The sequence below is a fragment of the Equus quagga genome, chromosome 20, assembly GCF_021613505.1.
Source record: "Equus quagga isolate Etosha38 chromosome 20, UCLA_HA_Equagga_1.0, whole genome shotgun sequence".
Taxonomy (NCBI): Eukaryota; Metazoa; Chordata; class Mammalia; order Perissodactyla; family Equidae; genus Equus; species Equus quagga.
Window position 1 is genome coordinate 17,719,447 of NC_060286.1, and position 26,869 is coordinate 17,746,315.

The following is a 26,869-nucleotide window of genomic DNA, read 5'->3' on the forward strand; positions in this document are numbered from 1 at the left end:
TGAAGTTCCAGACATTGTTAATAATGACCATTTCACTTCTAAAACTATGCAACACTGGGCTCTTGAACAAGATGTTCATTGGAACTTTTACCCCCCTTACCAATCACAGGCTGTAGGCCTCTTAGAGCGCCTTTATGACGTGCTTAGACAAGTTAAAATTTAATTACATGAAACATGGTGTATTTCTAAATCCAAGGGAGTTTATCATTTAGCAATTCTACAAGGGGGAGAGTATCATAAAACCAAGACAGTTAAAGTACATGGCTGCCTCAAACAGGTTGCCAGTCTCATTAATTCAGAGCATGGCAGATTTCCTTTTCTCATTCAAAACAAATTGAAGTGAAAGCATTGAGAGTGGAGATTTCTTTGTGTGTGTGTTGTGTTATTTTATTAGCAGTCATAGTGATATACGAGGAGAATGACCACTTGCAGGCATGAGGGTGTTTTACTTAAATGCATCTGGATAATAGTAATGTCAACACAAGCTATCAAGTCTTTTACTGTGTTTATACTTGTGTTGTGTTTACACAACACAAGGTTTATAAATTCAGCTATACCTGTTTTATATTTTTAAGTGTTTGAAATTATTTTCTGTATTTCTAAATTCACATGACACAGAAAATGTAAGAAAAATTGCAGTTGATAGAAAGAGATGATGGTAGAATCAAAAATAATTTAGGCATATTGCTTCCTCTCTGAGTTGCTGTTTTTGTAAAATAAGCCACTTTTTAACACCACATGTATTCTGAGACCTGAATATTTATGAAGTGCTTTTGAGAGGAGAACTAAAGAAATACCCAACTTTCTCATGCAAAGATTTATTAGTTATTTTGTTTTGTTTAAATTTACTACCCTCTTATTTCAAATATCCCTAAGCAGTACATAGGCTATTTTTAAAAAAGAGCAGGGACGGATCTCTTCTACTCTGTTCTTCATATTTTGAAAAGTTCAGCCAAGTCCCCTCTATTAAATTCCTCTCAGAGTAAAGCTGCTATTTGTGACTTAGAGGTGTGATTTGTTTGGAAATGGCTTGTACTTGTATCTGCTTTTTGGAAATTGACAACTGCTCTAGAATAGTTCTGTCTTGTCATTATCTCTGCCTCTTTTCTTCAACCTGGGGAGACTTATTCCCAGAACCCAGTGATGATACATTCTAAACTACCCAAATAGCAGTCAAAACCAAAGTGAAATCTGCATGGATCTTCTTTCTATATGTGGTTTTGTGTATTTCGTTCATGTTGTTTCTCCCCCCCTAGTTTACCTGCTATTTGTTTCATATTCGTTCAACATCTTTTTGTTTAAAAAAAATGTTAAACCTTTTCCCTTGGTTAATTCTTCCTTTAACACATCCGTTTGCAAGTTTAGTCACTGCATTTTTTTCAGATATCTTTTCTGTTTTTCTCTTTCTAGATTTAGTGGCTGTTTTGTGTCCAAAAGGTCCACTTCGTTTGCTGGTTGAAACAGCTCAGGAGAGAAATGAAACTCTCTTTCCCGCTCTTATTTACTCCTGTAAGTATTTTGGAATGAGGTTAAATTAGTAATCAGCTGAGAATTTATGGGGATTCACACACGTAATTATGGTCATTATCATGGTGCTTTCCCTCGTCTTAAATGCATGGATAGCTTTAGTGGAACTCCTGCACATCTGCCTGTTTCCTTGCAAACTCTTAGCTTCTCCCTGACATTGGTTCCAGAGAGTTCTCAATATGTGTAGAAGCAGAAGAAATATTTAGAGATTAGAGAGCTAGTATTCTCATTTAAAATCTTACTAGTCAAGAGTTATAATGTCAGTTATATCTCAATGAAACTCGGAGGGGGCAGTTATGAGCACTTGTTATATACATATATTGCAGGTGAATCTTGCCCTAGTTTATGGAAAGAATTGTCCTGTTTCCTCAGAATGTGTTTGCTTTTTCATTTTAGAGTCTATTTCTTGTTTAAAAATACAGTCCTTTTGTGCATTTGTATACTCTTCTCCATTTAAGGGTATTTGGTTTGCAAAAGGGTCTTACCCTCAGGAAATGTGAGCATTCTTGTTTGTCTTCTATTTCCGTTGTTCTGACAGGAAAAATGCCACCTAATTTTTGAACTAAATCATTCTTTCATAGCAGTCACTAGCAGAGGTGGTCTCCTCTGGTAGCTTATCAAAAATGAAGCTAACAGGGGCTGGCCCCGTGGCCGAGTGGTTAAGTTCGCGTGCTCCGCTGCAGGCAGCCCAGTGTTTCATTGGTTCGAATCCTGGGCGCGGACATGGCACTGCTCATCAAACCACGCTGAGGCAGCGTCCCACATGCCACAACTAGAAGGACCCACAACGAAGAATATACAACTATGTACCGGGGGGCTTTGGGGAGAAAAAGGAAAAAATAAAAAATCTTTAAAAAAAAAAAAAATGAAGCTAACAATTCCTTGAGGTAGACCATTTTATGTGAAGCTTTTCTTTGATTTCATATCAGTTTGGGGAGTTTTTAATATGTTAATTTTTAAATTGCATCTTTTTCTGTGGATCTAAGATGTTTGGTGAAAGTGGGAGTTTGAGGTATTATTTTAGTGGCATTAGTTCATTCAACAAATATATATTCTGTTCATAGTCATTTACATCGGGGGTTAGCAAATTACTACCTGCAGCCAAATCTGGCCACAGCCTGTTTTTGTACAGCCTATAAGCTAAGAATGTTTTTTACAGTTTTAAAGGGCTGTTAATAGAAAGGAACAAAGAAGAATATGTGACAGAGACCGGATGTTACTCACAAGCCGGAAATGTTTACTGTCTGGCCCTTTACGGAAAAAGTTTGCTGACCCCTCATTTCCATGGTAATATTAAATGTTAAAACGAAAGAGTTTGTAGCTATGTTTTTCCGTACTTGCCTAAAGAAAGAAAAAGAAATACCTGCTGCCTTCATTGCCAAGAAGGCTGCAGAAATCTGTAAGCCTTGTACGTGGTGGTCGCCTTCTGTTTCTCTTCTTTGGGTTTGAATTTAAACAGTGTATTGCCTGCCTGGCTCATATTGACTTTGATCAATTAGGTGGGTTATCAGATAATGAAACTTGTTTGACCTCAAAATGGCAAAGCCATGGTGAATGAGTAAGTGTGACTATTGTAGAATCTTCAGCCTCTTTGCTAGTGTATTTTTTCATAAGTTATTCAAGAAGCTTAAGAGTATTAGGAACATGGATATAATTATAAGATCAGTGATAAAAAGCCAGAGAGACATAGAAGCCAAGTATCTTGTTTAAAATTGCTTACTATGACCAGATTGGACTCAGGGTGCTGCTGGCGTTTGGTTCCTGCTGTAACTCTGTATGGCACTTATTTATATGAATTTTTGTATTATTGTTTGTGTATCTTGAGGATGAATTCCCAAAAGTGATATTCCTGGGTCGAAGGCTTAACGCACATGTGGTTTTGTTAGATGTTACTGAATTCCCCTCCAATAGGAGCTATATGCTGTACCATTTTTCATTCCACCTACAGTATATGAGAAGCACCATTTTAAATTATGCACATTGTCAGATATTGAATCATTGTGATGTACACCTGAAACTAATAGGATATTGTATGTCAATTATACTTCAATTAAATAAATATTCACATTGCCTCTTAACTGAAATGTGATAGAGATGTGTGTATATCTAAATCTATATAGATATATATGTATTTTTGTGGAAGGGATATAGAAAAGGCTAATTGACGATTCTCTTTATGTTGATTACTTTTAACCTTTTTTTTCTTATTTCTTGTGTGTAACAGAGTTTAACATTATTGAAAATCCCAGAAGCAAGGCATAATGTGAAGGAAACATATTCCACGCATCTTTAAAATTATAATCATCTGATCCTTTTATGAGCCCCAGTATGTCCACTAATTTAGTTCCAATAAGTAATTTTCATCAGTGAATTCACACTATTTTAGGATATTCAACTAGTCCAGCTATTGTTTCAGTGGAATCTTGCTGGCCTGAACAGTTTTCCCTCTGGTTACTCTGCAGGGACTGATAATGATGAGGAAGAGTTTTATAGTAGCAGCTGCAGTTTGAAAGCCACAGTAAACATTCAGCTTCAGAATTTTTTCTTTAACTGCCAAAATCAAAGAGAATCTTTTGTGATTTTTAATTTGCATTTACTTCTGATTGTTAAGGATTCTTAAGGCAGCATTAAGAAGATTGGTGATTTGTGTAGAGAAATACTGGCCTGCTGTCTATTTGTGGACTTCCCTTCTGTGTTTCGAGTGCTTACCTGGACTTTTGTCTTTCTCAACAGCAACCATGGTGTGGTTGGTGAATATGGCAGAAGGAGACCCAGAGGCCCAAAGGAAGGTATCCAAAAACTCCAATTATAATGCACAAAGTAGGTGACTATTTGGTTATTTCCTGGTTTTTTGGGGTCTTTGTCATCTTATAGGCTAACAATGAGTTATAAAGCAATGGTTTTAACCTCTTTTTGGTCATGGACTTTTTTGAGATTCTCTTGAAAGCAGCGTTAATACCCAGTAAATACAGGTAAATATTTAAGGAGTTCAGATGCTCTAAACCCAACAGTGCAGCCAAGGCACCCTCAGTTAAGAATTTCTGCTGTTAAATACCATTAAAACCAGTGTGGAACGAGTCAAATTGAGGCTATGATTTACAAAAGGAAAAAAGCTTGCTCTCCAAATATGTGAAAATGAGAACCTCTTGTCTGACGTAGCTGGAATAACTGAAATATAATTTGATTTGAGATATAATAATGTTTATACGGAGAAGATAAAATATTCCAGGTGGACATGACTTTGTGGAGGAGAAGAATAATGATGACTAGAGTGGAAGATCGAAAGGTCTTGTGAACACTACAGAACACGTTAAGGAGAACATAAGTTAGGAGTTGTTATTAGAAAGTTGAGGAACAACAACAAAAAATGAACACACAGATACAGAGATTAGATTGGTGGTTACCAGAGTGGAAGGGGGAACGGAGGAGGACGAAAGGGGTGGTAGGGCACACATGTATAGTGACGGACGGTGACTGGTCTTTGGCTGGTGCACATGATGTAGTCTACACAGAAATGGAAATATGTTGCACACCTGAAATTTATTTATATAATGTTATAAACTGATGTTACCTCAGTAGAAAATAAAAAATAAAATGTCATAAAATGTGTGTGGGCACACATGGGGGGAGTGTGTTAGATTAAAATAGAATTAAAAAAAAAGAAAGTGAGAAATAGCAACTCTATATATAGTCAAGAAGAAAGGAAACTTTTTTTTTTTCCAAAGAAAAGCAAAGGGCTAACCGTATGAGGAAGCTAAAAAACAGGCAGAATAAAGGTTGATGAGAGAAGAGAAAAAGGCCTTAAATAAGTGGCTTTTTGTGAGGAAAGGGAGAGTTTAGGTTTTATAGAGCCAAGAGAACTGCTGGTTTAGCATTTGGGTAATGTGAAGAGGACACTTTCAACTGGGAATTCACCGTTGGGACTCAAGGATATCAGGCCCATTCTGCAGTGAGCAAGGCAGCAGAACAAGGTGGCCTTAGACTGTTAGTAGGCCTACGAGAGAAGTAGGAAATGTCCTGGAAACAAGTGCTACAAGTCTGGTTATTGTGTTAGTCTGTTAAGCTAAAGAAAATTAAAAGATTAGTTGTCTATGAGTGTATGTGTATATTTTGTGAGTATGAGTGTGTTTTTGGTACATCAGGATTTTATCCCTTTGACAAATGTTGATTGAGGACCTCTGTGCCTGGTGTTTTGCTAGGCACTGGGGCTTAACACTGAACAAGATGTCCTCTCCCTGTGGAGCTTGTCACCTATTTGGAGAGACAAAAATGTTCAACAGATAATTCCACAGATAATCATACAGTTGGGATAAGCACTACGAATGAGAAGTATAAGTTCCTATGAAAGTTTGTAGTGGAGGAATTTCATTTATTCTGGAAAGTCAAGGAAGTGTTAATAGGAGATGGCTGACCAAAGAGTGGAAGAAGAGTTTTCCAGAAGAGGAAACAACATGGGCGAGGGCCTTGAAGTGAGAAGGAGCTGGATGAACTGCAGAGGTCCTCGGTGGGAGTGCTGTTGGTGTTTTGGGTGGGGCTTCCCCTCACATTGCAGGACATTTAGTATTCCTGGTGCCTCATCCACTGAATGCTACTAGTGGCTTCCAGGTACTGCAATAGCCAATAACTCCTCCGTCCTAGTTATTTCCAAACACCTCCTGCAAAGGAGATGCTACCCTCAGTTGAAAACCACTGTGTTAGAAGACCTAGAAATTAGATTGGAACAGAAGGACATAGGACTCCAAAAGGGATGTCTGTACAAGGAAGAAAATGAAGAACTGAGAGATCATCTGAGTGTTTGAACTCTGACAGAGAGTTTGCAGATGAATTAGTCACAGGGAAAACAGAAAATTTGTTAAGGGAAAAAAGGAGGCAATTTTTCAGGGAAAACAAAAAATTGTATAAAAGATGCAAATGTAATTATAGTATATTCTGGCTGTGGCAAAGTAGTTTAGTTGTGGATACTATATGCATAGTGATCATTTAAAAACTGAACATAAAATTATGAGATATGGAGAATATGGGGAGAGTTAAATTTATATGTGTACATAAGCGCGACGGAACTAGTGCTTTATCTTCTCTATAAGAAGTGACTAAGTGCCTAAAATAAAAACATCAAGATGTAGCACTGTGAGCATACTATTTATAAGTAATTAAGGAAGTAAATACCGAAAGAAATAGCTGGAAGGTTTGAAAGTAGGAGTTGAGGATTAGGAGTGAGGAGGGATGGGACAGAGCAGGGACTGCTGTTCTTATTTATAAATGTTACACTTATATGATTTTATGAACTCCAAACCAGGGAAGATTCAGGTTTTGTGGAGACCTGGTTAAGAAAAAGAATACAAATTAGAAATGCAAAATTGCTAGGGCTCCTCCAGTCCATGCAAGTGAGAGGCCTGAAGTGTGCAAGCTTTATTTATTCACAGTAAATGTACCTCTGCTATGAACTTGTGTTACTTTTATAAAAAATAAAGGAGAAAAAAAAGTATTAGCAACTTCACTCATGTATTTTAATTATTTTTGAAGTATGGAAGGTTCTCAAGACTATCATGCTCACAATTTTCAGTCAGGCTGACAGTCATGATAGTGAAATGGCTACCCCACCAAAAACTCCCTCCCCACTTTCCCACCCCCTCCCCCTCCCCCAGTAATGGTCTGCTTTCTAACTTAGTCACTAAAGCCAGTGGTGAGTGCCGTCAGTTAGGAAGCTTTCGGCTGCAAAGATCAGAAACCCAATTCAGGTGCTTTAAACAAGGAAGAAATATGTTCTCTCATGTGACCAGAAGTCATGAGGTGTGAGCATTTGTAGTTGGTTAATTTTTGTGGCTTGTTGATGTTATCAAGGGCCCAGGTTCTATTCCCTCTTTCTGCTCTGCCATCCTTGGATATAGGCTTGATCCTCAGCCCACTGCTCCTCATGGTCATAAGATGACAACTGGAGTTCCAGGCATCATACCCAGATAAGACAACATGCAGGGGAAGAAAGGGGCTGATTGTTTCTTACTTGAGTCTCTCGTAAAGAGTGAGAAAAATTTCCCCAAAATTCCCCGCAGACTTCCTCACCATGCATTGGTCAATACCAGCCCCACAGCTTTAGAGCTTTCAGTGAGAAGAGGAAAGCTGGGATTACCATGCTTGGCTCGGATTGATCAGAATTTACCACCAGAGTCACGTGGGCTGGGAGTGGAAACCCAGACAAATCGGGACTCTGACCTCCAGAAAGGGCTCTTGAGCAAACAACCAGCAGGCACTGCTACAGCCCATGATTGGTGATTTGAGCCAGCTAACTAGTTATAATGATAGTTGGGTAGCTACTGTTTCAATGTAGTTTTCTTAAAGGTATTAAGAAATTTTTCTAAATATTAGAGCTGTAATTTTCGCTTTCTCTTGAAGGCACAGAAAGTGAGTCACAAGACCCTGTGACAGAGAGTGATGATGGCGGCTTCAGTGAAGAGTGGGAAGCCCAGAGGGACAGTCGCCTAGGACCTCACCGCTCTACAACTGAGTCACGCGCTGCTGCACAGGAACTTTCCAGCAGCATCCTAGCCAGTGAGGACCCAGAGGAAAGTATGTGCATTTCTGTGTTGAAAAGTCATGGATTCCTTTAGGTGCTCCATTCTCAAACTCTCCACTCTAGTGTTACAGTCTAATTCTAAATGACAGTACGGCTTTGAGTGGGAAATATTAATAGTTGGTGCTTTTCTCATAGTTAAATTTGTTAATGGGCCAAATTCTGCCCCTCAGATTTTTGAAATTGGTCCTTTACAGCCTGAGCTTTGGCATTTGTTTTATTAAGGTAAAAGGTTTTTTTGAAATTATTATTGCAGTAAGACTTCATGGCTGCAATATATTTGTGTACAAAGAATTCATCAATATATTTCCCTCTGCTGTGCAGAGACCTGTGGATTTGAATGTTTCAGCCTTTTTCATCGTTATTCCCTTTGTTGACAAGCACTATATTTTATTGCTTTTAAAGAAAATCAGAGGGATTTATGTGATGGGCAGATATGCAGGAGTGTGTTCAATGTCTCAGATATGTTGTTATTTAGATAGACTTTGGTTATTAACACTTAGGGCTTTTTGGGAACGTTATCAGCCCTGAGAGCCCATTGGTTAGGACTCAGTCATCTCTACAATTAGTCTTGGTTAGAGATGTGATTTATTGAATAAGAGATTGGCACATTTTCCAACTAAGTTATTAGTTTTTTCATTTTCACAAAAGTGAAACTTGATTAAAACATTATAGCAAAAATATTTCGTTTTAAAGAAGCAAACGCCTAGATTTTTTAGCTGCTTTAATCACTGATCTGATTATTATGACCTTGACATTATCCTTCAGCTTGAGCAGAAGAGTTCTTAGAGCTCACCCCTAACCTTTGAACTGGTCAGAACCTAGGCATATCCACGTCTTTGGTACTTGGCTGAGTTTTGCAGGTGTTAGAGCCCGCTGCAGCCTGCGACTTTCACACTCTTGGGACACTAGGAGCAATCGCCTTGTCTTACAGCCAGGCTCGAGCTCGCCTGTGCTGGATTTTCTCTGCCTGCAGTTACCACCATAATTAGGTTGCCTCTTCTGCTCCTCTCCTCTTTTCTCAAAGATGCCTAGAGCCAAAAGAAAGAAGTAATGCAGCTGTTGAACACAGCAGCGAATGATTCTTTCATGGCTGCCTTTTCAACTTGAAGATTCTGTCTCCCGATCATCTCTTCATCTCTTTTTTTTTTTTTAAAGAAAACCCAAGTATTGCCCCTCCTAACTTCAGATTAATATTTTCTTTATTATCTGAGGCCCATGGGAACTAATAATTGACGTTCTTTCCTTATCTTAGCATCTAGCACACACATAACCATCTCTGATTTTAGTGTTTTAAACTGGACTTATGGTTACTTAGGAAAAAGTCTCGGTTTACATTAGAATTTGATTTCTGAAAGGCACATACGTCTTCCAAAACAACCTTTTAAAAGTCAACATTGAGTCAGAAAACTGAGCAGAGTTTTTAGTTAGAAATGTAAAATGTTTTTATTCAATGTGAAGGCAAGTGGTCTTCCAGCAAATTTCAAAATATACTTCCATCAAACATGCCAGTAACAGGCTCATCGCAAGTGTACTAGTGATAGACTTAAAATTGATCAGAGTAGTGAAATTAACCTGTTGTTTCCAGGGTGGAAATTTGACACATAGAGATTCTTTTCTATAACCTCAAGGAAAGAGGGGGAGGTGGATTTTGCTGTTTTCTTCAAGTGGGGGAAGAGATTTTAGTAGTAAAAAGGTAAATTAATAAATTTCAGGCAGTTTTTAGTATGTTTATATTTACTAAGATAACAGGGGATGTGAGGGCAATCTGGCTGCGACATGTGGCACCCCGTTGATCGCCAGGTGGATTCAGCTGATCTGGCTGGCTGGGTGGGCGTCCCCTTCCTCCCTCACTGCTCCAGATGTGTCCCTCCTGAAGCTGCACGGTTAGTCAGAGAAGACGACCTGCACTGATAGAGGAGGACCATTCTTCGGTCAAGGGTATAGGAGTAGCTGTGCTTCTGTGCCAGAACCTCCAGACAAGCTCGCAGGGTCCATTTGGAGGAGAACATAGGCTAGTCAGGCTTCCCAGACTCATCCAAATGAGGCGCCGCATGTGGCAGTCTGCCTTTCTTAAAGAAAACATAATAGGAAATATTCATTACTGTGTGATGTTATTATATTGAAGTTAGGCGCATATGCTGCTAGAGGTCATTTAGAGAAGTCTTACAATTAAAGTAAATATTCACAATCATTCATTGTCTTTACCAGCAAATGCCCCTTTTAATATTAAAGGAACACCATAATTACCTAAAATTACTTTTCAGAGTTGGCAAAAACAAAACAATAGAAGGCCTAGATTCCCATTAGCAAATAGCAGGAAAATCCGAGCAGCCGATGTCAGCGTTAGCACTTGGCAGTGGAATCCTATTAATTCCTTGTGTCTGACTTCAGCAGTTTCCGTTGCGTGATTTTAGTTGTTTGGCTATGGCATATTTTGACTGAGTGAATCAAAAGGAGCTGTTTAAAGAAAACAAATTCCCGAGCAATATGATTTTTCTTAGGTTCTGTATACTGATTCAGTCTCTTCTGGTTATAGGTAAATAAAATTTGTCACTTCAGTAAGTACCTATAGAAAAACAGTGATGGTTACTTCTTTGTTTCTTTATTTTAATTTTGCTAATAAAATCTGCATCTCTCTGTTAAAATGAATTCTGTGAAGTATAACTATAGTATTTGCCATAGTATTGCTATTATTTAAACAAATGTGAGCCTTTAAATAAAAAAATGTGAAGTCAGAATTTTAAGATTAATTCAATACATTATTTTTGTTTATTTTTTGATAGATTTATTGAGATATAATTCACATACTATACAATTCACCCATTTAAATTGGTGGCTTTAGTATATTCGTAGAATTATTCAGTTGTCACCACAATTAATTTTAGAATGTTTTCGTTACCCCTGAAAGAAACCCCACGCTCCTTAGGGGCCCCTCGCGACCCCTCCCTCCCCGCCTGTTGAAAGTGTGCAGTGCACTGGTTTGTACTGTATTCACAGACGTGTGCAACCATCACCACAAGCGAAGTCTGGAACATTTTCATCACCTCAAGATCAAAGCCCATTCCCATTAGCCTCACGCTTCCCAACACTAACTAGTGTACTATCTTAGTAGATTTGCCTGTTCTGGACATTTCATATAAATGGAATCATGCAATATATGGTCCTTTGTTTCTTTTGCTTAGCGTAGTGTTTCCCAGGTTTGTCTGTGTTGTAGCATATATCAGTGCTTCACTTCTTTTTATAGCCAAAAAATGTACCTTTGTATGGGTATGCCACATTTATTATCTATTCATCAGTTAATGGACATCTGAATTGTTTCCATTTGGGGCTGTTGTGCATAATGTTGCTATGAACATTCAAGTACACGACTTTGTGTGGACATATATTTTTATTTCTCTTGGGTATATTCATGGGAGTGGAATTGCTGGGTCATACAGTAACTCTGTGTTTAACCTTTTGAGAAATTGCCAGACTGTTTTCCAAAGCAACCATACTATTTTACAATCCCACCAGCAGTGTGTGAATATTCCAGTTTTTCCACATCCTCACCAGTGCTTGTTATTATCTGTCTTTTTGAGTATAATCATTCTCGATATGAAGTGCTATCTCATTATGGTTTTGATTTGTATTTCCCTGATGGCTAATGGTGTTGAGTATCTTTTTTGTATGTTTTTTGGCCATTTGTATGTTTTCTTTGGAGAACTGTCTATTCAGATCCTTTGCCCATTTTTTTTCATTTTTTTATTATTGAGTTGTAAAAGTTCTTTATATATTCTAGATACAGGTCACTTATCAGATAAATGCAAAATTTTTCTCCTGCATTATTTATTTATTTTGAGGAAGATTAGCCCTGAGTTAACATCTGCCGCCAACCTTCCTCTTTTTGCTGAGGAAGACTGGCCCTGAGCTAAGATCCATGCCCATCTTCCTCTACTTTATATGTGGCACACCTACCACAGCATAGCTTGACAAGCGATGCCACATCCGCACCCGGGATCTGAACCGGCAAACCCCGGGCTGCTGAAGTGGAACATGTGCACTTAACCACTGCACCACCGGGCCGGCCCCTCCTGCATTATTTTTAAAAATTCATTTCTATAGCTTTTTTTTCCCTAAAGAACTTGGTTTCTCTTAGTTTCTCATAGCACTCAGTGTTTGCAATCGGAAGTCTTTCTAAGGCTCTCATTTGTTTAGGCTCTGTATGGGCCGTGAACTTTTCCTGTATTGTTTTTCACTCTGATAACAACCTTATGAAATAGCTCTGTAATCCCCATCTTATAGCTGAGGAGTTTGAGGATTAGAGAAGCTTGTCCTGAATCACACAGGTACTTAAATAGTAGAGCTGGGCTCTTCTGCACACCTGAAGCTGGTGAGTATTCATCAGTCTGGGAAGGTTAGCAAGTTACAGGGTCACTAACCCTGTAGTTCATAGTGTCCAGTTTCTTAGGTCCTGTGTTTATTTTTTCCACTAAGGAAGACTTCACTCTGGCTTTCATGATTTAGGAAGAACCCTGATTTCTCAGAAAGGTGATCTTAACCAGCACTCTGTTTCTTTCTCTCCCACATGTGGAGCAGACTGTACTTCTCGGGGTCCTTAGCCCGTCTCTTGGAAGTGGTTTCTCTAACTCAAGCAACAAAACTTTCAATACCAGGATCAAATTTCAGTTGGGAATAGTTACTTAACAACCAGAAGGATGAAAGCCAATTGTAAAGCTTTATGGATTAATATTGGACCCCAAGTCAAAGCATATCCTTGAATCCCTGGTTCAGTCTTTGCTTGATTGTTTATCATTTTTTAAGGAACTTGTAAGGTTAAAAATACTGTTTGACAACAGAAAATCTAGGGCCCTTGCATTTCTGTTTAAATTTTAGGATCAGCTTGCCAGTTTCTACAAGTTGATCCTAAAATTTATTTGGAAATGAAAAGAACTTAGAGTACCCAAAACAATTTTGAAAGAGAAGAAAAAAATTGGTGGACTTAGATTATCTGTTTTCAAAACTTACTCTAAAACCATAGTCATGAAGACAGGAAAAGGGAAAGGCATATAGATCAATGGAACAGAATTGAAAGTCCAGAAGTAAACCCGTACATTTATGGTCAGTGATTTTTTACAAAGGTGCTGAAACATGTAATTCAATGGGAAAAGGATGTAATCTTTTCAACAAATGGTGCTGGGACAACTGGATATTCACATGCAAAAGAATGAACAGAAACGCCTGGCTCACCCTGTCCATCATGCACACAATCAAAAATTAACTCAGCAGGGATCATAAACTGAAATGTAAGTGGTAAAACTATAAAACTTCTAGAAAAAAACATAGGAGAAAAACTTCATGACCTTGAGTTGGGCAAGGAGTTCTTCAGTACAACACTGACAAATAGAAGAAGAAATTGATGGATTGGACTTTGTCAAAATTTAAAACTTTTTGGGGGCTGGCCCAGTGGGATAGTGGTTAAGTTCACTCACTCCCACTTCAGCAGCCCAGGGTTTACAGGTTCAGATCCTGGGCATGGACCAGCACCACTCGTCAAGCCACACTGTGGCAGCACCCCACATAAAATAGAGGAAGATTGGCACAGTGTTAGTTCAGCAGCAGTCTTCCTCAAGCAAAAAGAGGAAGATTGGCAACAGATGTTAGTTCAGGGTCAATCTTCCTCATGAGAAAAAGAATTTTTAAACTTTTGCACTTCAAAAGATACCATTAAGAGAAGAGAGATTTGTACACCCTTGTTCATAGCGACATTATTCACAATAGCCATGAGGTGGAAGCAACGCAAGTGTTTATTGACAGATGAATGTATAAACAAAATGTGGTACATACATACGATGGAATATTATTCAGCCTTAAAAAGTAAGGAAATTCTGTTACACGCTACAACATGGATGAGCCTTGAGAACATTATGCTAAGTGAAAGAAACCAGACACAAAAAAACAAATAGTGTATGATTCCATTTATATGAACTACCGAGTGTAGTCAAACTCAGAGACAGAAAGTAAAATGGTAGTTGCCAGGGGCTGGAGAGAGAGAGGAAGGAGGAGTCATTGTTTAATGGATACGGAGTTTCGGCTTTACAAGATGAAATGAGTCCTGTGGTTTGATGATGGTGATGCTAGCACAACAGTGTCAGTGTACTTAATCCCATTGAACTGTGTATTTTACCACACTGAAAATTTTCTTTATCATTGAAACAAGGAAAAGAAGCCCCAGACTGAGAGAAAATATTTGCAAATCATGTTGCAAGTCCTGTTAAAGAACTTGTATTTAGGATATATAAAGAATGCTTACAACTCAATAACAGGAAGATAAACCCAATTTAAAAATAGGAAAATGGTTTGGATAGACGTTTCACCAAAGAAGAAATGTAATGGCTAATAAGCACGTGAAAAGATACTCAGTATTAATCAGAAGGGCTGTAATCAAAAAGACTAGAAATACCAAGTATTGGTGAAGATGTGAAGAAACCGGAACCCTCATGCATTGCTGGTGGGAATGTAAACTGGTATAGCCACTATGGAAAACAATTTGGCAGTTTCTTAAAAAGCTAAACATAAACTTACCATGTAACCAAGCAGTTCTACTTCTAGGAATCTACTCAATGGAAATGAAAACAATCTGTGTACACTAATGATGGTAGTAGCATTATTCATATAACTGAATATAACCAAAAACTGAGAGTCCGTATGTCCATCAACTGATGAATGGACAAACAAAATATATCCATACAATGGAAAACTATTCATCAATAAAAAGGAACAAACTACAGATACATGCAATGTCATGGATAAACTTCAAAAATAGTATGTTAAGTGAAAAGTCAGTCACAAAATATTTCCTGTTGTATGAGTCCGTTTTTGTGAAATGTCTAGAAAAAGCAAATTTGTAGAGATAGAAAGCAGGTGAATTGTTGCTTGAGGCCGGGGTGGGAGTGGGGATTAACTGTAAATGGGCACAGGTATCTTTTCTGGGGTGATGGAAGTGTGTTGGATTGTCATGGGGATTGCACAGCTCTATAAATTTTTTAGTCATTTAATTATACACTTACAATGGGTGAATTTTATGAAATAAATTTTACCTCAATAAAGCTGTTTGGTTTTTTTTAAACAAAAAAAGAGGCTCTATCTCCTAGGGGATCTTGTGAAGATTTATTAGAACAAGTGCTGGGTATAAACTTAGACATTTAGTAGATGGCAGTTGTTATTATTTCGATATGTAACGGCAGCATCTGCTGTTAAGACCCTAGGCTCAGCCACACAGAATCTGAAACTCATAGAAAACCAAAAAGGAAACGGAAAACCCAGCTAAAGCCTAATTTCCTATGATTATCTTTTGTTGACTTCTCATTCAGTGCAGGATGGAGTGAGGCAGTGACATTTTGAACTGTGAAATCGTTGCAGAGAGTGACAAACTTTTGTATTCATGATCTTTCCCTTTTTCAGGGGGAGTAAAGCTTGGGTTAGGAGACTTCATTTTCTACAGTGTGCTGGTTGGCAAGGCTTCCGCAACAGCCAGTGGGGACTGGAACACAACCATAGCCTGCTTTGTAGCCATATTGATTGTAAGTATATACGCATAAAACATGTCAGAACTGCTCATCTCCAAACTCTGCTGACGCGATCCCGTTTTAACCCAGCTGGGCTGAGTGCTCCATCACCTGGGAGCTTTTGAAAACACAAATAATTGGACCTCACCTGAGTAGTTGTCCACCTGGTCACACATTAAAGTCACCTAAGAGCTTTAAAACTGCGCGTCCCGGGCCGGCCCGGTGGCACAGCGGTTAAGTGCACACGTTCCACTTTGGCGGCCCGGGGTTCGCCTGTTCGGATCCAGCTGCGGACATGGCACCGATTGTCAAGCCATGCTGTGGCAGGTGTCCCACGTATAAAGTAGAGAAAGATGGGCACAGATGTTAGCTCAGGGCTAATCTTCCTCAAAAAAACCTGTGCATCCCCACCCTGAAATGTTCTTATTTAATTTGTTTTAATTGTGTTTTTGTCAGAGTTCCCCAGGAAATTCTAAGTACCTCTGATCAGAAACCACTGCTCCAAGCCCAGTGGCATTGATATGTAGGAAATTAACTGTGCTAGATCCGTCTTAAACGAGTCAGCAGATCCTTGCTCAGTCCCCAAGTTTGGTTTGCATTTAAATTTGCATTTAATGCCCGAATCTCCAGCATACAGTGTTCCTTTGGGCAGCAAATGTGGGGCAAGAAAAGCTAACACAATGCATGATCCCATGTAGACTTTGCTTTTATAGTGCCACCACGTGACCCCTGAAGCATTCAGAACTATGATTTAAGTAAATAGCTTGTAAGATAGTTCTTATTGCTATTTTTACTACAGGTGTGATGTCTTTGATACATGTGAGTGAAGTTAGATGAGAGACTTTACTTATGCATTTATTTTGTGATTACATTTGTGATTTATCAGGATAATATAACCAGTTAGAGTTATCATGTATTTTATTTCTCTTTTAAAGTTAGTTTTCTGGGTATGTCATGTCTTTTAAGAGAAAAAAGTTACTTATTTTGGATAAACCTGAAATGATGCTCAGCCTCCAGACTTCATGGTTAGCGTCTCAGTAACTAGGGTAGAAATGGACTGTATTATGTGGCTGCTCTGTTTTTACAAGAATGCAATATATTCTTTGTAAACAAACTTTTATTGATTTATTCTATGAGCATCTCTTTGCCCCCACACAGCAGAAGAATGCTCTTCACCTCTGGGGTTTTAGCCAGCTAAACTAAACTCACAGTAGACACTCCAGTATTATTTAATTTTTTTCAAAAATCATTTTACTTATTTTCAGATTCTATTCCTTACCTAGAGTTAGGGGATGAAATATCAACAATGTGTGCATAATGAATTCTGTGTTCCAAAGGAAAATAAATGTTTCCAAATTTAATGAAAACATCTGCTCTAAAATTTAACCTCAAAGGGTAGTATTCAATTAACTAAATTAGAACCAAGACTTGCAATTGAGTTGTTTTACAGAAAATACTTTCATAATTATGTCTGAGTTTGTGTCTTTTCCCCTCTTTTCCACAGGGTTTGTGCCTTACATTATTACTCCTCGCCATTTTCAAGAAAGCATTGCCAGCTCTTCCAATTTCTATCACCTTTGGGCTTGTTTTCTACTTTGCCACAGATTATCTTGTGCAGCCTTTTATGGACCAATTAGCATTCCATCAGTTTTATGTCTAGCATCTTTGCAATTAGAATCCCATGGATTTTTCTCCTTTGACTATAATAAAATCTAGGGAGGACAAAGGTGATTTTCCTGAGTCCACATCTAACGAAGTCAAGATTCCCGGCTGGACTCTTTGCAGCTTCCTTCCGAGTCTTCCTGACCACCTGCGCTATTGGGCATCGGGAGGAGGTATCTACAGAAAAAGGTTTTGAACATACGTCACTGAGGTGTACTGAGTCCCTCAGTGCAAAAGCTACCACATTTGAGGGACAAGGAAGAGCGTTGGGCCAAGAAGTTGCCGTGTTCCCACAGTTTGGCCCTTGGTCACAGGTGGATTTTTACCAACACTGCAGATCTCAGGACTACCATTACCAAGAGGTTAAATGAAGTGGTTCGAACCAAACAGAACTCTTCATCTTAAACTCCGTGTTGAAAATCAACCTAATAACTCTGTATTGAATTCTGAGCCTTTTCAGGGGCACTGTAAGGAGAACAGGCGCCAGCAGCAAAAGGGAAAGGTGGAAAGGGGCTCAAACTTGCACTTTCAGACTTTTCTTTGCTGCAGACTTACCCTTTTTAAATAAGACCTTTTTTCATCTTGAGTCAAGTCAGATGTGTAGGTTGATTTTGACAATTTTCGTTCTCAAGCACTGAAACTCATTACCATCTGTGGTTGCCATTTCTTCCCAAGGCCAGTCTGACCCTATTTGAGGTTGCTTTATCCTAAAAGTCTTAACCTCAGGTTCCAAATTCAGTAATTTCTGGAAATAATGGAACTATAACTCAACAATTCCCTATCACCCTTAGGTAAATTTTGGATTTTCCACAAAATTCTTAATTTTCAGACATACGTGTAGGTTTGCTTGTCCCCAGATAACTCCTTTGTTCCCCATCTCTCCCTTCACTCCCGCCATGAGCAGTTCTCTTATCCAGCAAATAAGACAGCTCTGTTGTAGCAGATGATCCGGTTATTCTAAGGTTTACTCTGTGTGGTGCAAAGAATGTGTTATGAATCAGTGCTGTCAGCCTTGCTGTTGTAATTTCTCAATAGCAAATACAACGTGTGCCCAAAGACAGTAGAATTAAAGAAGAGTAAAACGGCTGGTGAAGCACTTTCTGTCCTGGTTTTTCTTTTTTTTTTTTTACTACAACCCATTGTCTCTGACAATAGGTCAGAATTTAATCCAATACCCCAAAGCTGGTAGCTTATAAAGTTCTTGAATCAGTTGTATCAGTACAAAGCGAGCTCACCGTTATTTCACTTGGTGAGCTGTGGGAGAACCAAGGGTCAGGAGAACCAGCTGCCAAGAGAAGAAAGAAGGGGCCTCCCACAGCCAAGGGGACCAGATGAGCTGATGTTCCGTGGGCAGATGTTGAGGACATCCACGTTCTTCCTCAAGAACCTCACAATGGGTATTTTGTGGTTTCCCTTCCGCATTGCCTTCCATTTCAGTGCACCTTTGTGAGAGTGGGGAGGTGGCGTTCAGGCCCTGTGCACTTCAGTTGGACGATGCACATACAGCCGTCAGCCTGTGGGCACGTGGCACCTCTGAATGGGGCTTTGCCAGGGCACAAGCCTTCTTTCTCCACAGACGGCCCTTCGCCACGGTGATGAGACTGTAGCATTTGTGAGAAACTTAGTTTCCCCTGGGGCCGAAGAGAGGCCAGCCTTTCCTCTTTTTCCTGCTGCTTTCTCTCCAGCCATATGGTCTGGTTTGGGGTTTTCCCTGGGGTTTAGAATATTTTTTTCCTGTCATGGAATATTTCTTGTAAGAAACTACCTTTAGAAGTAGTGGTACTAACCTGAGTATAAGTAAAAAGCGGCTCGTCTTAGGCAGTGGAGAGCTGCAGGAAAATAAGAGCTATGCAAAGCAAGAGCAGGGCTTGCAGCACCAGGTCCTCTCAGCTCTGTTTCTTTTCATTTAGCCCCCTTTTCCCAAGATTCTCTCTTTTTCTCCTCAGATATGTGGCTGCGTGGGTATTATCTTCTAGAAAGACATGCATCTTAAAGCCACTTGAACCCCAGTTTGTGGTTTGAAGCAGGCCTGTGGGAGCCCCGTCTGGAGTAGCTTGTTTGTGCGAGGGTGCCACATGTGCTGTATCCCTCGTGAAAGGTTCATCTCAGAAGAGATGTGGTGTGTGTGTGTGTGTGTTTAAATCCACCCTATGTATTATTGTCCTACGTAGAAAGATTGCGATAAACGTCACTTTCTACAAGATGGAACTACATCCCAGTGTAGAGAGACCACACCGTCTTTCTTTAAATCGCCAGTCTCACACACAGAACTTTTTCTTTGTACTTTCTTAGAGTCCATTCAGTTGTTTCTGAAATATCAAAATGCTAGTCTTCCACCATGAAAAACAGAGTGCCACCAGAGAAAATAGAAGCCATTCCACTGAGGGTGTACTCTCACACAGGGCGAGGGGTGGCTGTGGAGCGAAGCGGTACAGCATGACCAGCACTGCCGCCTGCTTAGAGAAGAGGAGGAGGACAGGAGGCACAAGGGTGACCGCTGACGTCCGGCTCTGACTGGCCTGCAGGATAAAGAGAGTTGAGGTACAGGATGTTGCTGTCAACCAGCCTGGGGAAATCCCAACCATATTTGGAAGATTTGAGGATTTTTTTCAAAGAGGAAGGGCTTGCTTTCCTGTTTTTGATTCTCACTGCCTTCATGTGTGGTCCTAGGATCACAGCTCTCGCTATAAATGACTAAATTTTTTATCAGAAAAAATAGAAGCTTTCTAAGCAACTTGGAAGCAAATCGTAAATGAGCAGTTTATTTCAGTACAGAAGCAACAACTAAAGAAGTACTGTTTTTACTTTTAAACTCCTGGATCTCCATTTTTAAGGTGTCCATTGGTTTGAAAAATCCTCTCCCATAACAGATGCCCAAACAAATAATATATTTAGTACTTGTCCTTTACTGGGCCTCAAAAAACTGTGTATGTGGTCTTGATCCTAACTTGTAGGATGTGAGACAGAGATTAAGCTACTACATAGGGTCTTCCAGGGTCAGACTTCTCAAGGGAGCCTCCGGTCCTGACCCCCAGTGCCCGGCCTCGCGTGTTCAACTATTCATGCTCCAACCCTGGAAGAAAGCTCAGAAACCACTACGAAAAGATCTGTTCAATGTCTTCTGTGTTCCTGGCATGGTGCTAGAGTCTAAAGATACGAAGATGAGTAAGATATGTCCTCAGAATGCGGCTGTCGTCTCTTGTTTTCTAGTATATGCCATCTTGAACTTCTCTAAAATACTGGGTACTTGTCAATAACCCCTTTTCACGGTTACCGTTATTGAGGGCTTCTAATTTTGAAGTTATAAAGGTGACTTGATTCTTCCAGAAGCCAGTCCTTTCGATAGAGTACTCCTTTTTCTCTAAATTTGCTTTGGAGGGTCTATCAAGCACAGCCTGACCCACCCTTCTCCTCACCACCAAGGGCGTCCTGGACACTGAGTTTGGAAAGAGACTTGGAAACTGGACATTTGGTTTTGTCCTGGGGTGAAACAATATCACCATCATAATTTTGAGCCCAGAAGTGATCTTTGTGGTCTTTTCACCTCCCTTTACATAGGAAATTAAAAACAATGGTTTCAGCTCTTCACAACCCTCTGAAATTGCTGAGCCGAGTGTACCAACAAGGCTGGCATCACGCTTACGTCCCGCATCATCTGGATGGCATCATCTGAACAGTCCTCCACTCTGGTAGGAAACACCTCAGATTTATGTGTTAAAAATCAGCCTGGTGCTGAAATGACCCCTGTGAATATCAAAGCCATTCCCCAGGACCTTGGGCAGTGTTAACAGCGCCCTGAGGAAGGAGCTCGATCCACCCTGGACCCTGCAATGTGGTGGTAGCACTTCAGCCTGGTCTGTGTAGCAGGAAAGATTTCTCAGAAAGCAGTTTTCCTTTTAGGATAAATAATTGTTGCTACAGGGCAGCTTCAAAGTCGACCCTCTAGAGGAGCGAGCGCAGAATTGTCTTGTTTACTGTGCGGTTGGAGGGGCCGGGACGCGGCTTCCGCAGCAGCATTTACTCTCACGTGTTCATTCTCTGGCTTTTGCTTCTGCAGACATTGCTTTGTACATGATTCAGACAGACTGTGAATACATCTTTTTTAAATACCTTTCAAATTCTTGGTAAGATATAATTTTGATAGATGATTGCAGATTTTCCTATATTTGTCAAGTTAATAAAGACCGCATGAATACAGCTGTGTGCTCGTTTTCTTACATGAAAGTATTATAACGTGTAACTTTGTTACTGATGTGTGAGAACTGTTCAGCAATTATCAGGAAACAGTTTAGGAACAGAAATGCCTCATTTCTATTCTTCACTCGTAAGAAAGTGGTATGAATTATAGGGGGTGTGATAATAAATCTAGTTATGAGAAGTTTCAAAACTATTCTAAGAATACTTAGTTTCTGAAAATATATTTTCTAGAAAATATCTAACTCAGTGTAAGGCTGTCAAGACAAGAACTTACGGGACACGTGTGTTGTAGTTCAAGTCAGGTATTTCATGTGCTAAAAGATCATCTTTTAAAAATTATGTAGGACACGTGAATGGAACAAAGCAATGTCACTTTTACTCCTGGTAGAGCATAGATTGTCTATCACCGTATCCCCAAGCTCCACAGCACCTTTGTTTTAAAGAGTGAATCACGTACACAGTGTTGGGAATTATTCATCAGAAATAAGTTTGGCAGAAAAACCAGAGTTGGCCATTGTCTTGAGAAGGAGCACCTAAGAGATGGATGCACTCCTGGCCACATTGGCTAAGGGCATCAAGAAATGGAAGGTGTTCATCCCCTCCTTTGAGAACTGGAGGCATCATTTGCTTTTATGAATCTTGTGGGCAGTGTCACTAGAGTCTGCCACAGAAGCATCATGATTTGTCCTCAACAGCTGGGCGAGGATTCGGATTTTTAGGGGCCCTGACAATGGTGCTCTTGGTGAGAATGAAGAATGCCCTCGAGCAGGGTTGAGAAGCAACAGTAATGAGGCTGGATTTCCTGCATTGCTAGGTAAGGACCGGCTGTCTGTAGCCCAACAGTTCTCTCCCGGGACCCTCCTGTGTGCTGTGAGTGTGGTATGGCGAGACCCCGCCCACCAGTAACAGCACCTGGTTAAAAGTGAAATGGAAGCATACTTGAGTACAACAGGTACAACGTTAACTCACTACCACGCTTGAATGGGAATGCAGAGTGAAGGAGGGATCCACAAAAGATGGCTTAAGATGGGAGTTTTCTCCAGATGCCAAGTTTGGGAAAAGGGAAGAATCTAAGTTGGCAAGAAGGCAGAGAACATAGACTAAAAATTAGGAAGGAAGAAGTATGTGGAGGACACCCAAGGATAACTGGCTTTTAAATTAAAGTGATTTATCCAGAGGAAAACCCAGTTAGCAAACCAAATCTGTTTCCATGTTTACTGAGAATATACCTCCTTCCTTAAATGACTTGTAGAAGCCACGGAGGAGGATGCCCAGACCTCCCGCAGGGGCCCTTCAGCAGTGTCTTACGATTGACTAAGATGCTTCTTCCGTGGGCTGGCCCTTCTAACGGAGAGAGACAGAAGAGCCTCAGAAATCAGGTTGGTTGGGTTGTTAATTCTTGGGAGAAGGGGTGACATACTCTTGCTGCCTCTGTTTGTCTTTTCTTTTTTTCTAAAGTTGTTTCGATTACGTAGTAACCCAAGGGCAATTCCTCATGCAAAAATTAATGGATTTTATTACCCTTTTACCCATAGCGTACCTCAAGTGGACTGCAGGTAAAATTCTGGTTGTGATTAGTCTTCCTGGCTAGCAGAACTAGTCAAGAACCACTAAACTCAAAGATATGTGTTCAAAGATGGTTTTAAAGTGGCAACAACCCTGGGAGCCAGAGAAGTCTATTTACACTTAAATATCTGAACTTAAGTGAGTTCCTCCTCTGGGCTGGTGCACGCCCTCCAGACGTGGCAGCAAGGTGATGGGCGCTTAGTAGTCCCTCGAATACCTGCTGGGAAACTGAGGAGAGGTTTTGGGGTCTTGATCCTGCACCTCGATTTTCAAAGATTTTGTCCACCGAGAACTATAGCTTGTTAGGTAATAATTTGTTTTTCTGTTTACTAATCCAATTTTCCTACATATGCCATAAAATAGCATTAAACTTAATTGTCCAGTGAGGTGACGGGGTTTTAACTTGCATGACCAGGTAGTGAATGTACGCTTACTTCAGGTTTTCTGAAATGTTGAAAACGACTTCCGTGCCGCCTCCTGCTGTTGTGGGAATCCGCTTGGGAAGCCTGGTTTCTGAGACTCCTGACCGGGCTTCCCCGGCCCTTTCCCTCTCCGTTCAGGGGTCCTCTCTGGAATAACCCAGCCAGAGGACCACCAAGTTTGTCTGGAAACTTCATCAAGCGTGAGGACTGTGACATCCTAGTGCAAGGGGAAGGGCTCTTCTGTCCGGGGTAACCTGCGCGGGGCCCAGGAGACACAGAGGACAGGAGGAAGGTATCTGGCTTCACTTTGATTTCTTTCATGCCTGTGCTCTAGGGCAGGGCTGGGCCAGACTTCACGTGTTATTAATGTGGCTATTCTGGCTCTCAGGTTACTTCAGTGACATTCAGAAGTGAGTTCCATGGGTGTTTGTTGAGGTCCTTCACCTGTTGTCAGAACCCCACATTGGCATAGCCCACCCTGGTGGCATAGTGGTTAAATTTGCGAGCTCTGCTTCAGTGGCCCTGGGTCCACCCATTCAGATCCCCAATGTGGACCTACACATCGCTCATCAAGCCATGCTGTGGTGGCGTCACACATAGAAGAACCAGAAGGACTTACGACTAGGATATACAACTATGTACTGGGGCTTTGGGAGGAAAAAAAAAAAAACGAGGAAGATTGGCAACGGATGTTAGCTCAGGGCCAATCTTCCTTGCCACAAAGGAAAAAACACGTACTTTTTTTTTTTTTTTAAAAAAAAGAATCCCACATGAAGCCAACTTGCCTGGGGAGTTAATGTGCTATTGATGACATAGTCCATTTGACTCTCCTGTTATGGAGGATACTGCCCTCAAAGCCAGGGCGCCCCTTTTGTGTCAGATGGGCCCATGGCAATGACGCCAGAACTGCCCACTCTGGGGAGAGACTGAGACCCAGGTCTCCTCCCTACCCCTGTCCACAAATGACAGGCCAGCCTCTGGGGGACTCTCTTGCTAACTGCCAAGGATCGGCACTCCCCCTTTCCTCTCCTGTGCTATAGATAAACTCACAGATGTCATAGACTTGTTACCAGCGATTATGCAACTTTTGTCATTAAAGATATGATTCACCAGAGAGGCCGGGGCGGGGGGTGCTGCCTTGCTCTGCCAGACCTGCTGGAGGGCGGGGCTCTGGGCTCCCCGTCGGCACTGGGTGCTGGGAAGGCTCTGCCTCGAGTCTCCTTCTGGCAGCGCTTCAGCCTTCTGGTGGGTGAGGCCGGCTGCCCCCTCAGAGGGCCCCTGCCCCTGGGGCTGCAGACAAGTCTGGCCCCATCTCCCCATTGGGATCCCTGCCAACCCAGCTGTTTCCTGCAGCTCCTCCCTGACTCACCCCCTCTCTGCCCATCCCCAGTGCGTTTTCTCACACGAAGCCCCTTCCTCCCAGACTGTGTTGCCCCAGGATTCTGCCTGTGCCTGGGGGAGCCCCCCAGGACCTGCTTCTTCCCTCCGGTTCCCTGAGGGTTGACATCCCTGCGGCTCCCCCCTCCCTCCCAGACACACTCCTTTGTCATTCTCAGAGCGAGCCAACCTTTGTCTGCAGACTGGCTCTCTGGACCGGGAAACTGGCAGAGGAAAACGTTCTGTTCACTCTGCTGCCTCTGAGCCAGAGGAGGGAAGCCAACATGGCAAATTCACACAGACCACAGGGGTGCGTCTCCCGGCTGGCCACCCAACCACCCAGATGGTCAAGTGCGCGTCCTGCTCCCCGAGGTGTTGGGACAAGCCACCTGGGGGTAAGAGGGAGCTGGGTGCGTGTATTTGCCGTCCTTTCCCAGGGGCTCCTGGGAGTTGCTCAATAACTGTCTGGTGGATAAATGAAGTAATGGGTGAATTAAGGGTCCACAGGAGGGGATTTCCATGCAGGATGATGTAAACAGGGCACGTGTGTGGGAACATGTTTTAAGTAAGAACAAATATTAACCAATTTTGCCCTTGTTTATGAGGCTGTGCTGGAAAGTATGGAGCCTGAAGTCAATTGGCCTTATCTGCTCAAGAGACCCGCTATTTATAAACAGGTGGTTAGGGCTGAATGTAAACAGGATCCTTCCAAGGCACGTTTGTGACATCTTGAGAACGTGTGGGTTTGTCCTGAGTCAATGTCACCATGCTGAATGCAGGAGGAGTAAAGGATAAGTGTGGTTCTTAACACTTCTACTTACCCCTCATTTAACCAAAAAAAGTCCCAGGGGAACCAAAACCCATTGCCCCATAAAACCAGTGGCTGTGAGCGTTTACTATTAATGTGCCCCAGACACTGTGCTAAGCCCACGACAAGCACTGCCTCAGGTCGTCCTCACCTCACCATTTGAGTCGGGGCCTGTTCTCCTCATTTGACAGGTGAGGAAATGGAAGCTTCTAGAAGATGAGGAACATTCTCAGACTCACACGGCAAGTAGCTGGGAGAGGCTGCTCCAGCCCAGGGAGCTCTGAGGCCAGAGCTTCTGCAACAGAGGGGTGCTGGAGACCCATTTCTGTCCAACCGGATGATCTCTTTTGGCCCCCCTTTTCCCCTCTGTAGAATGCAGTCTGACAACGTTTCTCAAATTTTCTCACTGAAGCTGCTCAAAAAATAGAGGAACATAAGAGAGCCTGGAGTCTAGGACAGACTCCAAAGTGGCAGCCACAGGCAGATATGTCTCTGGAGTTTTAAAAAAAACAAAGTTTTTGTTTTATTTCATAATGTGTTTTGTTGTTGTTTTATTCTGGTGAAATACACACAAAATTGACCATCTTAATCATTCTAAGTGTAGAGTTCAGTGGCATCAAGTACATTCACAATGTGCAACCATCACCACCATCCATTCACAGAACACTTTTCTTCCTGCAAAACTAAAACTCTGTCCCCATTATACACTCACTCCCAGGCCCCCGCTCCCCCAGCCCCTGCTAGCCACCGTTCTACTTTCTGTCCCCATGAACTTGACGGCTCTAGGTGCCTCATGTAGGTGGAATCATACAGTGTTTGTCCTTTTGTGTCTGGCTTATTTCCCTAGCATAACGTCTTCAAGGTTCATCCATGTTGTTGTGTTTGTTTTAATATAAAAATAACCACAACACTGTCATAAACCAACACCAAAAATATTTCACCCCTCCGCCTCACACACACCACCCCCCAGTCTTAAAGCTGATGTTCCCAGAAGCTGTGCGTTGTCATTCGGTGTCTTTCTGAGTCCCCAAGACCACATACCCCAGTTTTAGGAGCACTTCTTCCCCACTCTAGCTGACCGTGCAACCCGGCCACAGCTGGACCTCAGGTCTCTGCCGAGTTCAGGCCTGTGCCGGACCCTCTGCCACGGTGTGTGTGTGTGTGTGTGTGTGTGTGTGTGTGTGTGTGTGTGTGT

At 41.3% G+C, this 26,869-nt stretch overlaps 1 protein-coding gene across 4 annotated transcripts in view; it reads left to right on the top strand.

Moving 5' to 3' along the window:
- The window catches only part of PSEN1 (presenilin 1), a 73,483-nt gene extending 55,083 nt beyond the window's left edge, over positions 1-18,400 (top strand). For all 4 annotated transcript variants that reach the window (XM_046647210.1, XM_046647209.1, XM_046647208.1 and 1 more), the window contains 5 exons: positions 1,411-1,509; positions 4,261-4,347; positions 7,918-8,091; positions 15,539-15,657; positions 17,147-18,400. In XM_046647210.1, the coding sequence (XP_046503166.1) occupies positions 1,411-1,509; positions 4,261-4,347; positions 7,918-8,091; positions 15,539-15,657; positions 17,147-17,302 (635 nt within the window). In that variant the 3' untranslated portion in view covers positions 17,303-18,400. The remainder of the gene's footprint in view (positions 1-1,410; positions 1,510-4,260; positions 4,348-7,917; positions 8,092-15,538; positions 15,658-17,146) is intronic.
- Positions 18,401-26,869: the final 8,469 nt, after the last annotated feature.